This window comes from Lepisosteus oculatus, chromosome 19 (assembly GCF_040954835.1).
Source record: "Lepisosteus oculatus isolate fLepOcu1 chromosome 19, fLepOcu1.hap2, whole genome shotgun sequence".
Classification (NCBI taxonomy): Eukaryota; Metazoa; Chordata; class Actinopteri; order Semionotiformes; family Lepisosteidae; genus Lepisosteus; species Lepisosteus oculatus.
Window position 1 is genome coordinate 11341437 of NC_090714.1, and position 13944 is coordinate 11355380.

At 48.2% G+C, this 13944-nt stretch overlaps 2 protein-coding genes across 16 annotated transcripts in view; one reads left to right on the forward strand and one right to left on the reverse strand.

The window, feature by feature from the left end:
* LOC102698646 (hydroxyacylglutathione hydrolase-like protein) overlaps positions 1-2773 on the forward strand; it is a 10870-nt gene extending 8097 nt beyond the window's left edge. For 10 of the 14 annotated variants that reach the window (XM_069180981.1, XM_069180976.1, XM_069180975.1 and 7 more), the window contains one exon: positions 30-2195. In XM_069180981.1, the coding sequence (XP_069037082.1) occupies positions 30-355 (326 nt within the window). In that variant the 3' untranslated portion in view covers positions 356-2195. Of the gene's footprint in view, positions 1-29; positions 2196-2697 lie in introns of those variants that run through there. The other 4 variants (XR_011182733.1, XM_069180984.1, XM_069180986.1 and 1 more) reach the window with 4 other exon arrangements.
* Positions 1787-13932, reverse strand: narfl (nuclear prelamin A recognition factor-like). Of its 2 annotated transcripts, none has more exons than XM_069180974.1 (11): positions 13827-13932; positions 11486-11581; positions 10877-11020; positions 9651-9777; positions 8711-8845; positions 8354-8472; positions 7647-7776; positions 5510-5582; positions 4364-4501; positions 3866-4023; positions 1787-3125 (listed from the first exon to the last, which is right to left on the reverse strand). In XM_069180974.1, exons 1-11 carry the CDS (start codon positions 13890-13892, stop codon positions 2884-2886), a joined length of 1428 nt encoding a protein of 475 aa, XP_069037075.1. In that variant the 5' UTR covers positions 13893-13932; the 3' UTR covers positions 1787-2883. The 2 variants fall into 2 exon arrangements, with proteins under 2 accessions (XP_069037075.1, XP_069037074.1); XM_069180973.1 differs by having other exon boundaries at positions 9651-9780.
* Between the last annotated feature and the right edge of the window lie 12 nt (positions 13933-13944).

A 13944-nucleotide genomic window follows, 5' to 3' on the forward strand; every position in this document is an offset into this window, starting at 1 on the left:
TGTCACACCCACCCATGTCCTCTTCGCAGGGAGGAGAGCGTGCAGACGTTCACGGGGAAGAGGGACCCCATCGAGGTGCTGCGGGTCTTGCGCAAAGAGAAGGACAACTTCAAGAAGCCGAAGGAGCGCGCCGCCCCCCACGCCCTCCTGGCCCTGGAGTGGGGGCTGCTCCGGCCCTGAGAGCAGGGGAGCCCGTTCCCCTCCCATTCCCGATTCCCGGTCCCCTTTCTCCACAAAGGTGGGGTTGGGCTGCACCACTTTGGACTTTTCCCGGACTGCAAGGTGGGGAGGTTGGGGGTCAGCCTGCCTCTGGCTGGGGGAGGGGGAATCCTGGGACGGTGCAGCACGCAGGTGATGTTGAACACAGAGGGGCGCAGACACCCCTTGGTTCGAGGGGCCAGTTTAAGGAAGGTTTCCGAGAAGAGGGGGAGGAGAAAAGTCCCTTCCTTTTTACACAGGTGTCTTCAAGTGAGATGAGGCCTGTTCATTTCTCTTTTGGATCATTGATTTAACCTCGAGCCTGCAGTCTCTGACCTCTGACCTCTGACCAGGAACGTCTCAGATCATACTTGGCTCATTGAAGATGACCGTACATGACACCAAATACCACTACCATAACCTCCTGTGCATGTGGTGATAAATATTCTGAATTATTAAGCATCACTCGCTGGGTGTTTGGCTCTCTTTTCCTGTTTTTGTATCGTCTAGTCAATTATATTTGATCTTTGTTGTCTCAGCCTTAGGTGATCATGGCGACAGTTGTTTATTTTGTACTGGGCGAACGTATCGGCTGAGACTGTGGTAAGATGATTGAAGGCATAGAGCAATCAGGGAGAGCTGTAAAAAATAGTCAATAATTAATCCCTGTTCAAGTTCAGTCAGAAAGTTTTCATTGCCATTTACAGTATCTGCTTCTGAAAAAAGAGATCGGAAATTGTTACCCAGAGTTCTCATGAAGTCCAAGTACAATAACTGAAAACGCAGCCAGAGTGGCCATTAAAGTTATATGCAGGATAAATGCTCTGTTATGTCAGATCTGAGAGTACATCCTCAGGCTGGATTACTGGTTAGTCACATGTCGGACATGCTCCATTACTCAGTTATCAGTCCTGAGTTCACACAATAGAATGAGGACTGTATAGTGCAGCAGTGTTAATGTTTAGCCAGTTTGTGCTTCATGTGGTTGAAATGGACTGGATGCAGATTTATGAATGCCTTTTTTCTAGAGGGAGTCCACAGTGTGTTTTCCAACTTGGGAGAGTGGAAGTACTATGGTAGTAATGCAGAAAGCTTTCCCAGTCAACACCTACCAGTTTAAAACATCCCACTTGGGTTCGTATAGTACGTGCATGTATCCTGATATTTATTTTTTTATTACTGTTCTTGTATAAATGATGTGCTGTGCGTGCTTAAAATTTACAGACCGTGTTGTATTTGGGTTTTATCTAGGTACTGTACAAACACGACCATCTCTTCTTAATTACAACAGTACAGCCATCTGACTCAGATCAACCTTAAGTAACAGGTATAATGTCAAATAATATGCATCGTAAGGGATTAGTTTGTCTTCATGAATCATTATATTCAGAGTTAAAATGAAATTCTGGGATGGCACATAGAACAATTTATAATGTTGCTTTTGTTAAAGCTCAGTGATATAATAAAAATATAAATGCAGAACATAGCAAGTATTTTCTGAATTATTCTGCTGCAGCTGGGGTATTGATTACACTCAATTTTTGTTGACTTCTTCAGCATTTTCAGAATGTTGGGTCCGAGAAACAAATTTAGAGTTCACTAAAAGAAACTTTTAATTTAGATGATACACTGTATAACAAGAATCATCACATTACAAAAAACAGCGAGTAGTTGGTATACATCAGCCTCCTTAAATTTTATAATGAATTTAAAACCTATTGTCTGTTAATCTTTGTGCACTTGTTGGGTTTTTTTGGGACTTGCAGTAAAATGTTCTATTTGCCTGATCTTCAGAATGGATGTATTAGTCATGAGGTTCTAAGCAAGCTGTTAAAGAACCTATAATTGCCTGTAATGCAAAACACCACATCTTTGCCACAGGAGGACGTTGTGCTTGTACAGCCAGGGCTATGAACCACCACTGACCATTTTCTGTACCTGTAAATATCAATTAAAAAAAACTGTATATTGCACAACAAATACATTTTTGTACATGCCATTCTTGTTTGTCTTTTTTATTTAATAGAGTCCGGACTCATTATTTTCAGAAGCTGTGTAATCTCTCCCATTTGTTTCCTTAATGCACAAATATAGGAGCTATAGTTCATATGGTATCATGTACAAACCCTAAAGATATAAATACAATTTAATGCAAGTTTAATTTCTGTAGAAAATGTGTATAAATTAGGCAATCATCACAATATTGGTTAAACATAAAATCAGGCCAGCAAGTCTTATTTTTGATTTTATCACAAACACACAAGAAAAAGGCATATCACTTAATAACTTGTCACAAATCACTTGAATATGGTTTATACTGAATGCATATCCAAGGTTTCCCAGCAAATTTCAATATAAAACCAACCCGTTCTGAGAAGCAGACAGTCGTCCTTCACGATCTGCTTCCAACTTTTAGCAGCAGAAACGGGGAACTATTTGACTGGGAAATCAGATTCTGACATGTTTCTGTTTGAGAAAAAGGTAACCTTTTCATTTCAGGCTCCAATCCACTGGGTCCGGTTAGGGGCAATGAGAAAGTCCCGTCCCGGTCGGGGGCAGAGACACAGACTCTGACATTCACAAAGACGGCGGACGACAGACGCTGCTGTCCTTTGTGTCAGGCTCAACCACGGGAAGACCACGCTTCCTGCTTCCTGCTTCCTGCTTCCTTCCGGTCCCGTTTCATCACCACTTGATGGCGAGGCTGTTGCTCATCTTCTCAACAGCGTGGTACTGCGTGTGCAGCAGCGACCGGGCCCTCTCCTCGCCCTCGCTCTGCAGCCAGCCGTGATAGAGCTCGGCCACACGCCCGTCCGCCTCTGGGACGAGGGGGCGCTCGGCCTGGTACAGCTCCTCCACCCGTTGCAGCAGCTCCTTATTGGTTTGGTCCGGCGTTGGCCGCACCTGGCCGCCCCCGTTCAGACACCCTGTTGGGGCACACGGGGAAGGCGTGTTGTTATAGGACACCAGAGACCACAGCTGCGTCTCGGGTCATTCTTCGATATTTCAGGTGCTTTTCGTGGGAGAGGATTAGAGGGAGTCAAATCAGGTGGTTACCACATGACTTTCTATTATATTACAAACAAGAGGAGGCCATTCACTCAACCTAATGGAGTTTATAACAAAAGTTCGGGAGGGATGACAACAACCAAGTTCTATCGGACTCAGCCGCCAGTAATTAGCAATTGCTCATGACATTAATTCCTCTCCCAAAACGCTATAAATACCTACGAGATCCCTATCTCTCTCTTGCTTGTCTCTTGTATCCCATCTCCACCTCTGCAGTTGCCCCTTGGTCACCCTGCATGGGGGTCCTGCCCTCCTCGTCCTCCGGCCAGGAGGTCAGCCCTCAGCCAAGCAGGGTTAAGCCAAAAGTTCGCTCCATAATCCTTTCGAGACGCTTTAATCCTGGGTGTTGTCATTGCTAGTGAAACCTGTTTCATATTTAGTGGTGAATTAATCCAGGGATCTCATCCAGCCGTTCCCTGAGTGAAACTATGATTTCAGGTTCGTTCCACACTCCCACAACTCTCCGCATAAAGAAGTACCTCCTATTGTCAGTTTTAAAAGTGAAGCACGGCGATAAGGATCTATATAACCTGACCGCCTGCTGGATTAGCAATGAGCACTCCGCTCCGGCCGACGCCCCCTCCTGCAAGCTCCTAACCTGAAGGGCAGGCCATGACTTCCACGAAGTGGTAGGGAGACTTCCCGCGCTTGAGCTTCTGCACCAGGTTCTGGATGTTGCGGAAGCCGTAGGCGAGGGCGAAGCGGAGCAGCACGGCCCCATCCCTCTCCAGGGTCACCTCCTGGAAATCCCTGTTCCTGCCAGGCCGGGGACAGAGACAGGAGGTCAGGCCTGCAGCTTGAAAGCACTGTGCACCAGGAGGGTAAGCTAATGCACCATCTGCGCTTGAATACAGCAGGCAGAGGGGTTAATCACGAGTACATTCACCCTGCCCTCCGATGCAGTGAGCGCTACCCATTCTTCTGCCTTTGGCAATTTGGGTGAGGCACTAGAAAAGATGCATGCTTGTAATGCCTTCTTTTACAGTCCTCCTAAGGTGTCTTCAACTGAAAACACAAAAGACATTGATCAACAAGCTTTTCTCGCTCTAAGGCTTCTGCTCGAAGTCGCGGACAGTGACGGATCACCAGGCCTTACTTCAGGGTCTTGTACGTGAGCTCTTTCACCTCCTCTCCGAAGAGCTCGCGGGCAGCGTGGGTGAAGACGTGCTGCAGGTATCCCCCCGAGCCTCCCCCGGCGTGACGGAGCAGCTCGTCTCCAGACACGCTGCTGAACCTGCACAGACGGAGAGAGAAAACAACACTGTATGCAAGGTGTGCGTACATAACCCTTACCCTGCACTGGCGCCTTGGGCTTGAATCCCTCCTTGAGTCTCTCCCGAGGTTCAGAAGAGAGTTGGTCAAGGGGGGAAAGGGGAAATACTGGCTGCCGACAGCGGTGAAAGGTCAGCATGTGGGACAGACAGAACGGGCAGTGGGGATGAGGGCCAGCGGCAGAGGCTCAAGGCGATTTCCAAATGACAGCTGCTCCAACGCTTCTTGTGTGGTGAACCGGAGTGCGATTGGGAAAAGGCAGGCGTGCCGAACTCTGCCTGGAGCCCCGCCTTCACTGCACTTGACCGCATCCCATCTGGTGAGATACGCTTAAGAAGAACGCACCTGATCAGAGCTTCATTTTTTTTCCCCCCTGGAGAAACTCTGACCAATTGCACGCAGGAATGTGTTGGGAAGGAAAAAGCTGACTCCCCTGCACCTTTCAGCCTGGGCTGTTAGCTGTTCAGTTCGAGCAAGACCAACACTGATGTTATTAAAGTCATCAGAGAACAATAAAATAAGATTAGGTCTGCAATACAGTAACTAGAGCTTGATGATGTTTGCCCAAATAATTACCTTCCTCACAGTATATAAGATAAGATCGCTTTATTGGCCATATACAATTTCTTGCATTAGGAATTTGTCTTTTCGCATACCCCAGCTTGCTCTCCATGAGACAGACAGGGAGAGAGCCTGGGGTCAGAGCACAGGGTCTGCCATTTATACAGCGCCCCTGGAGCAGTTGGGGTTAAGGGCCTTGCTCAGGGGCCCACTGGAGTAGGATTCTTCTGCCGGCCGCGGGATACTAACCAGCAGCCTTCCAGCCACAGGCGCAGATCCTTAGCCACAGAGCCACCACACCACCCCACCGCCAAAGCAATATAACACAAACTAAAGAGAAGGCATCTGAAGAGCTATTGACAAATAAATTAGCAAAATGTAAAAACTGTGCCGGTGCTGTGATACTCACATGGTGTCCAGAGGCGCCGGATCCACGTCACCCAGGGAGACGCCCTCCTTCTCCAGCATCTTCAGCACCTCGCCTGCGTGGGGAGGTCAGAGCGAGGGAGGTCAGTCGCGGCCATTCGCCCCGAGCAGCCCCCGTCCCCGCCGATCGCAGACGCTCTGCCCGAGAGGGACAGCGAGGGGCGCCCGGCTCCACGGGCACACTGCGGTACTGCCCGCTGCGGTACTGCTGCTGAGCCGCTGGGCTGTCCACTGCCAATCTGCTCTCGGGGGGGACTGTGTGACTGAAGCCACAGCTTTGGATTTGATCGTTCAGCAGGATGTAAAGGAGACCGCTGATCTGTCCGCTGTTGATAAACCATCCTTCCCCAGTTCCTCTTTTTACATGCTTTTATACTGAAGCCCTGTTACAGAGATGTCGAACAAAGCTCCTTTAAACTAGAATAGTTTAGCCAGCAGCTATATCACCCTGCACCTCACCACTAGCAGGCGGGAGCCTGGTTAGTTCCTGGACGGGAGACCTCCTGGGAAAAACTAAGGTTGCGGCTGGAAGAGGTGTTAGTGGGGCCAGCAGGGGGCGCTCACCCTGCAGTCTGTGGGGGTCCTAATGCCCATGTATAGTGGCAGGGACACTATACTGTAGTGGGCGCCGTCTTGCGGTTGAGACGTTAAACAGACATCCTGACTCTCTGTGGTCATTAAAAATCCCAGGGTGTTTCTCAAAAAGTACAATTTCCAATTTCCCACTGGCCTTTACCAATCATGGCCTCCTAATAATCCCCATCTCTGAACTGGCTTCATTACTCTGCTCTCCTCCCCACTGAGAGCTGATGTGTGGGGAGCGTTCTGGCGCACTATGGCTGCCGTCGCATCATCCAGGTGGGGCTGAACACTGGTGGTGGTGGAGGGGATCCCCATTACCTGTAAAGCGCTTTGAGTGGAGTGTCCAGAAAAGCGCTATATAAGTGTAAGGAATTATGAATTACAGATTAAGATTTTAAGGAAGGTGACAAACAAGAGCAGGCCGTTCAAGTCCAGCCTGTCTGGTAGTAGTTTTTGAAAGCCAGGGTATCAGCTGACACCACGGCCGGAATGGGGCTGATCTCACAAGCCTTAGTTAAACTTTTGTGACTGTGCTTCCAGTAGTGCACCAGAGACTATTTACTCCACGTCAACTCTCCTGTAGAAACCCAATAAAACAAGGGCCGCATCACGGTCTTTCGCGCAGGGAATATGTTCACGTTGAGACTGCGGAGCCTGTCTTCATCAAGAGGATGCTCTTATTCTTCAAATTTGTCTTTCAGTCACGTGACCTTCCTCAACGCGCACATCTTTCCAAACTGCTGCTCAGCTGTCACCTTTTCTTACTGAATCTAGTGCGTCAACTCAACACAGGTTTTTTTGGCTTCGTATCTCCAATGCATTACAATATAATGGGATAGAAAAATATGGAACATATGTGGCAACTTTGTCCATTTAGCCCTTCAAAGCTTCCCATTAACCTACCCACTGGCTGACATCATCGGTTCCCTGGCCTGTTTTGAAAAGACTGTGACATGAATAACAATAATTAATAATAATAATTCCTTACACTTATATAGCGTTTTTCTGGACACTCCACTCAAAGCGCTTTACAGGAAATGGAGACTCCCCTCCACCACCACCAGTGTGCAGCCCCACCTGGATGATGCAACGGCAGCCATAGTGCGCCAGAACTCATGACTAAACCACACATCAGCTATTAGCAGAGTAATTTTGCCAATTCATAGATGGGGGTTATTAGGAGGCCATGATTGGTAAGGGCCAATTGGAATTTTGGCCAGGACGCCGGGGTTACACCCCTACTCTTTTCGAGAAACGCCCTGGGATTTTTAATGACCACTGAGAGTCAGGACCTCAGTTTTACGTCTCATCTGAAGGATGGCGCCTTTGTACAGTATACTGTCCCCGTCACAATACTGGAGCATTAGGACCCACATGGACCACAGGTTGAGCGCCCCCTGCTGGCCCCACTAACACCTCTTCCAGCAGCAACCTTCGTTTTTCCCAGGAGGTCTCCCATCCAGGTACTGACCAGGCTCCCACCTGCTGAGCTCCAGATCACGCCGAAGGATTTGGCTCTTTTGCCATTGGGGACCTACCTGAGGTGATGACACAGTCCACTTCCCTGGTCTCCGACGTGCTGATGTAGAAATCGGGTCTGGACGCCTCCAGCTTCTTGTCATAGCACGGCATTACCGTCACGTGGTAGATCTGCTCTGGGCTCAGGCCCTGCGGAGAGAGAGGGGAGGCCCCCCGAGATCACACAGGGCACAGCACGAGCAGCGACTTGGCTGTCACGTGCCTGCACCCACTGTCCCACTGCTTACGTCTTGGGCATTTGTATGAACTTATATTGTAATAGTGTAAATGTGATTCAATTTCAGGCAATTAAAAGAGAATTTCCCATAAAACCCATTTTTGGCAGAACACTGGCCATCCCGATGAAAACATACAATACTGAAAAAGCCCAATACAGTATATAAAAACTGAAACAGTGGCAAACAAATGAACAGCTCTTGAAATAAAGTTCATAAATAAGCAATAAAATATGCATAACTGATCTTTAAGTGTGTTGAGCAGTGTACTTTCCACTACAAAGCCACTGCACTTTTTGAAGAGAAGGCATCCTAAATCGCTGATATTTCATTTCGCGGTTTCACTGCATTGTTTTTTTTTATGGGGGACTGAGATGGGTGCGTTTGCGCGACGGGGTGTTTCACAATCAAGCCCTCGACGCGCGTGAAGGAGCGTGCAGCCCCAGTGTTGTGGTCAGGCGATGGGGGCCTCTGTGGCCCCTGCGCACTACCTGCTGGCTGGCAAAGTAGTCTTTGACCAGGGAGCCCATGACCTGCTGCGGCGAGCGGGTCGTGCTGATGTAGGGGATGACAAAGTCGCCGTGAGTCTTCTCCGCATAACAGATCCAGCCTGCAAAAGTCCACGCCCAGCACAGAAACGAAAGTTCTGTCAAATCAATTGAATCTAGCATTTGTCAGAGCAGAGGGTATCGGCAGTATCCCGGTGTGGGGCTGAAGGGAGGGCTGGGCCCTGGTGTTTCAGATCAGCGCTTTCAAACACTAATAGTTTCAGCCCCTTTCGGGCACTGTGGTGATCGGACCGCACGGTGAAGCCGAGCTGCTCGCTGCCAGCAGAGCAGGTGGGGTACCTGGACAGGCGGAGGTCAGCATGGGCAGGGCGGTCCTGTCCTGCTCCTGGCGGGAGAACCGCTCCACAAACTCCTTCTGGCTCTCCAGCAGGCTGAAGGTCCTGCTGAAGGAGGTGTCGAACACGTGATGCACACCTGCAGCAACAGCACACGTTTCAGCACCCAGGACAGACATGCAGAGAGTGTGTCAAGATACCACTCAGCTTTCCCCAGCTTTAAGCGATACCCAAACACTGTTTTTAGACCAACATGCTGAACTGTCTTATTGTCTATCTGTTTAATTCAGTTCAATTCAACTTTATTTGTCATTATACTTACACAGGTGCATAGTATAATGAAAAGTGTTTCTCATTAGTCACTGTGGTGCAGTATACACAGAACAGCAGACAAGACAACAGACAGTAAATACAATAACAATGTAAACAACAAGTATGGTACCGGTATGACAGTATCCATATCTGTTAAGAACTGTGCAAAAGTACACAAACAGTGCAAAATAATACAGCGTTATCAAATAGTGCAACTCAATCAAGTGCAGTTTTATGTCCAAGTTCAGAGTTATGGTGTATGTAGTGGTGTGGGAGTACAGTCGTTGTGTGGTCACAGGAAGAAGTGAGGAGAGATCATGGTTTGGTGGCTGGGAGTTGGGGAGGTCACCAGCTTGACGGCTCTGGAGAAGAAGCTATTTCGGAGGCTTGCTGTTTTGTTTTATCTGCCATTATTACACAATCTGTACCAAAATCACTTGCCTTCGGCCCCGGTGCTATAAATAAAGGCACAGGCATACTGATATGCCAGGGAGTACAGATCAGATTAACCATAACTAATCCAACTGAAAAAAAGAAAAATGACTTTTATGATCTCCTGATGCCATTAACTGGATGCTCATCCACACTGATGAGCACAACCCTGTGGCCTGCTGGTCTGTCCACTTGCTCACCCAGGTTCTTGAAGAAAGACGTCAGCCTCCTCGCCGTGTCCGAGCTGCTCAGGTTGAAGTGGGCAGCCAGGGACGCCCTGGACTGGGGCGACACGGAGACCACCACCACCTTCTGCGGAGCACCCATCTGCTGTGAGACAGAGATCATGTCCAACCTCAGTACGGGTCCCATTCCCGGACAGCACAGTTCTGCTGGGCCCAGAATATCATCCACCCCAGCTTAGACTGGAACCCCTTCACACACTGAGGGAGCAGATCCCTCAGATAATCAGCAACTTTCGAATGAATTAGACAGGCACTACGAATCACTTGCAGTGGATCAGATGCTGCTGTAAACTTTATCTCAAAAAGCAAGAGTCCTAGAAATCCAATTCCTATGGAAAAACACAGACCTCCCTCTCTAACATGAAATATTTTTAGTCTTTTTTTCTGTTCTTGAAAACTGAAAAATGATGCCACATTCTGAATATGAATGACTGAAGTTGTTGTACGATTTTATTGTAAGCACAGCAGTTCAGCGCTGTGCATTTGTCTTTTTAAGGCGTAAATCTGTGGTCAGGTGAGAACACAAAACAAGCTGGTTAACTGGCACTCCAGACCTACTGCAGTACCTAAACAGCGCCAAGCTGGACCCAGAAATAATAATTCACCATGGCTTTGCAAGCTGGCGAAAAAATTGAACATTCAGAAATAAAAATGACGTGTTTGAATTATTTTTTGAATGACCAACTACTGCATGTACTTTGAGTCCTACGGTTTTCATTACAGTCTTGTAAAAGTCCAGAACCTCTATCTTGTCTCTTAAGCCCTTCCATCTCTGCAGCTGTGTGGCAGGTGAGTGGGGCATCTTCTCCAAGACGGCTGTGTGCTCCTGCTTCCTTATTCCTGTATTAAAGGCCTTTGGCAGCCGTTCTGTAAAATATGTAGCTCTCAGACCCTCTCAAAATCTAGTCTCACAGCCAGAGGAAAGTAAGAAAAACGAGAGGAGGCCTTTCAGCCCATCTAGTTAAAAGCAGATCCCAGAAATCTCATCCTGCTGTTTCTTGAAAGACACCATGGTATCCACTTCAACAACACAGTAGCCGATTCCATACTCCCACTACTCTTTGTGTAAAGATGTGCCTCCTGTTCTCATTTTAAATGCAATTCCCTGAAATGTCCTTTTGTGCCCACTGATTCATTTGTTACTGCATGGCACGGGTGTGGGCGTGCGCGCTGCGGGGAACCTTGTTGTGCTCCAGGGCCCTGTACAGCTCCTCGTGGCTCTGCTGCGTGATCAGGACGCTCTCCGCGGATGTGATGCAGCCGCTGCAGGCCAGGCAGTCGTTCAGCGTGATCTTCGCTTTCTCCAGCTTCTGCAGCCCACCATCCTGCCCAGAAACACACACACACACAGACGGGCAGCGTTACGGTCTGGGCAACCCAGGTAACCCAGGCAACCGGGTTACCCAGGTTACCCAGACTACCCAGGCTACCCATGGCCCGGCCACACAAGCCCTCAGGCAGCTCAGGCTGGCTGACACCATAATTCCAGAAAAGATCTCTACTTAAAACAAAGAGAAGATGCATTTCTGTTTCTCAGGGTCAGTCAAAATCCCCAACGACGGCAGCTTTGCATTATTGTCTTCGCAGCCCAACATCAAATCTCTAAACCTCCTCATAATGAGCAGGATTACTGTGGCATCAACACAGCCCCATCGCCAGACTAATTCATTCACTTACTGCTTGAAGGAGTGAAAGTAAAGAACCTCTTGTACTTGCAGGATTATAACTCGCCAACTAACACACAGCTGTCATATGTGAAATTGGTCTTCCTTTAAAATTGGTCTCCTCACCTGGTTAACCTGAAAGTAGCTCCCATCGTCTTCGATTTTAATTTTGGCCACCGACTTCCCCCGTTTCTTCTCAACCTTCACCGGCTTAACGCACTCCTGAGGTATTCACAAAAAGAGGCAAGGCCAGAGCTCAGAAAAACTCAACAACCAGGAAAAGCCAGCAGCCATATCACTCTGCAACTCACAACTGGCAACCCACTGAAGCTCAGCAGGTGTGAGCCTGGCCAGTACCTGGATGGGAGACCTCCTGGGCCATCATGGCCTCCTAATAATCCCCGTCTATGAATTGGCTTCATCACTCTGTTCTCCTCCCCACTGATAGCTGATGTGTGGGGAGCGTTCTGGCACACTATGGCTGCTGTTGTATCATCCAGGTGGGGCTGCACACTGGTGGTGGTGGAGGGGAGTCTCCATTACCTGTAAAAGCGCTTTGAGTGGAGTGCCCAGAAAATCGCTATATAAGTGTAAGCAATTATTAATGATTATTATTATTAAAAGTTTGGACAGTTTTTGAGCCGCTCGAGGGGGGGAGCTGTGCCGGCAAAGACACACACCTGTCACACCTGAAGACAGCTGAAACATTCCTGTTCCTCTTCTTCCTGCGTGTCAGTGAGGAACAAGCCCTGACTTGTTGGTTTTTGAAGCTAGAGCCAGGGAGCAAAGCCCTCAGTTGAGTGAGAGTATAACTGCCTGATACCCATGGCGTTACCTCACCCTCTGCACATCTCTGAGAGGGAGGTGCCCTCTGCCCAGGACCTCCAGGCGTGAGCTGTGCCAAGTGGGTTCAGAGTTCCCGGCCTGCTCCAGCCCTGCTCTGACTCTTTCAGGCCCTTCCCCCCCCAGTCAGGAAGAGCGAGCAGTGGGCCAGCCTGAGGCAGGAGGGTCCTGAGCTTTCCTCTGCCACCAGACTCTGGAGGATGTGCAGCTATCCCTCTCACAGACAGAGTACAGGGTCTGACCTGCACAGTGTAACTCTCTGGCGGCACAGAGATACCGAGTCATCTCTGGGCAGCACACAAGAAGTGTCTTATCACTAGACTCCAGGCTTTCGGGGCAGTTAACCGCTGTGAACAGGGGCTCAGACAAAACTTGTCCACTACATGTTAAACATGTGACGCAACAACAGAAAAAAAAAACACTCCCAACACACGAAAGGGTGTAACAAGTTAGCTACACCGCTGCCAACATATTCCGGAAGACAAGCGCTTTATGCTTAGAGCAGAGGAGGGAGTCGAATTTCAGCGGAAAGCTGCCTGGTTTAATCTTCCTTGGCAAGGTGATACTATACAACAGGGGTTTGAAAGCCTCAGTCCTAGGAGTCCAGATGCCAAAGTTGTTTCTGCGCCTCCTTAGTTATAAACAGCTCTGTACTAGAAAGAAGTGATTGATCTCTGCATTTAAAGGATCTCACAATATATAAAACACCCAGAAGCCAACAACTCACCCTGCAGCCTGTGTGGGTCCTAATGACCCAGTATAGTAATGGTGTAAAACCTGAGCTCCTGACTCGCTGTGGTTAGTAAAAATCCCAGGGCATTTTTTCCAAACAGTGAAGGAGTGTTAACCTCAGTGTCCTGGCCAAATTTCCTCCTGACTTGACTTCGTCACTCTGTTCTCCTCCCCACTGAGAGCTGGTGTGTGGGGAGCAGACTGGTGCATCATCCAGGTGGGGCCGCACACTGGTGGTGGTAGTGGAGGGGAGTCCCCATTACCTGTAAAGCGCTTTGAGTGGAGTGTCCAGAAAAGCACTAAAAAACTGAACTGGCCCAACGTAACAGTTATTTCACACTGGAGTTATACAGCCCTGCTACATTAGCTAAGGTGACACAAGAAAGAAAGAGCCTGCTCTTGAAGTATCTTATTTAAAACCAGTACTATCACATCACACAATGTCCTCGAAAGCGACTTTGCTTTTATTAACTCGAGAGGTTTAACACAGAAATTACGTTGTGTAATCCGAGATGCCAGCAGGAATAGGAAAACTATTTTCACAAGTAAGACACAGCGGTTTGAATTGATTCGTCGAAAGCTTGACAGTCGCACAACCCTGCTAACGTCGATATATAATATGAAGTTCGGGACCAGATCTCGTGTTAAACAGGTTAGAAAACACATAATGGTCCATTCACATTTATACCAGGGAACGTGTTCTGAATGTCGGGAAAAAAATATTTAACCTTATACCTTAAATTTAACCTCAACAATTTCACTTTTGCGGTCTATGTTCCTGTAAAAAAAAAACCCGGCGAGAACTGATTGCCTTCCTCCCATTCGAAGAACTGGATGAATAAAAAAAACGGACTTGATTCCGACAACTCAAATTTTAAAAACGTTCTCTTACCTGGGACGGAGTAATAAAATCGTCCAGATCTGTCAGCTGCAAAACTCCACTAAAATGAGAAGCCATCTTCCTGCCACGCTGCCGTGCGTTGGTTTGTTATTTTGTAACTTGGAAACAC

Coding starts and splice junctions, on each gene's coding strand:
- narfl (XM_069180973.1), bottom strand. CDS start 13,892: ATGGCTTCTCATTTTAGTGGAGTTTTGCAGCTGACAGATCTGGACGAT. Junction 8,846..9,650: donor GTCTTTCTTCAAGAACCTGG/GTGAGCAAGTGG, acceptor CTGTTGCTGCAG/GTGTGCATCACGTGTTCGAC. Junction 4,024..4,363: donor CTCACGTACAAGACCCTGAA/GTAAGGCCTGGT, acceptor CCGGCCTGGCAG/GAACAGGGATTTCCAGGAGG.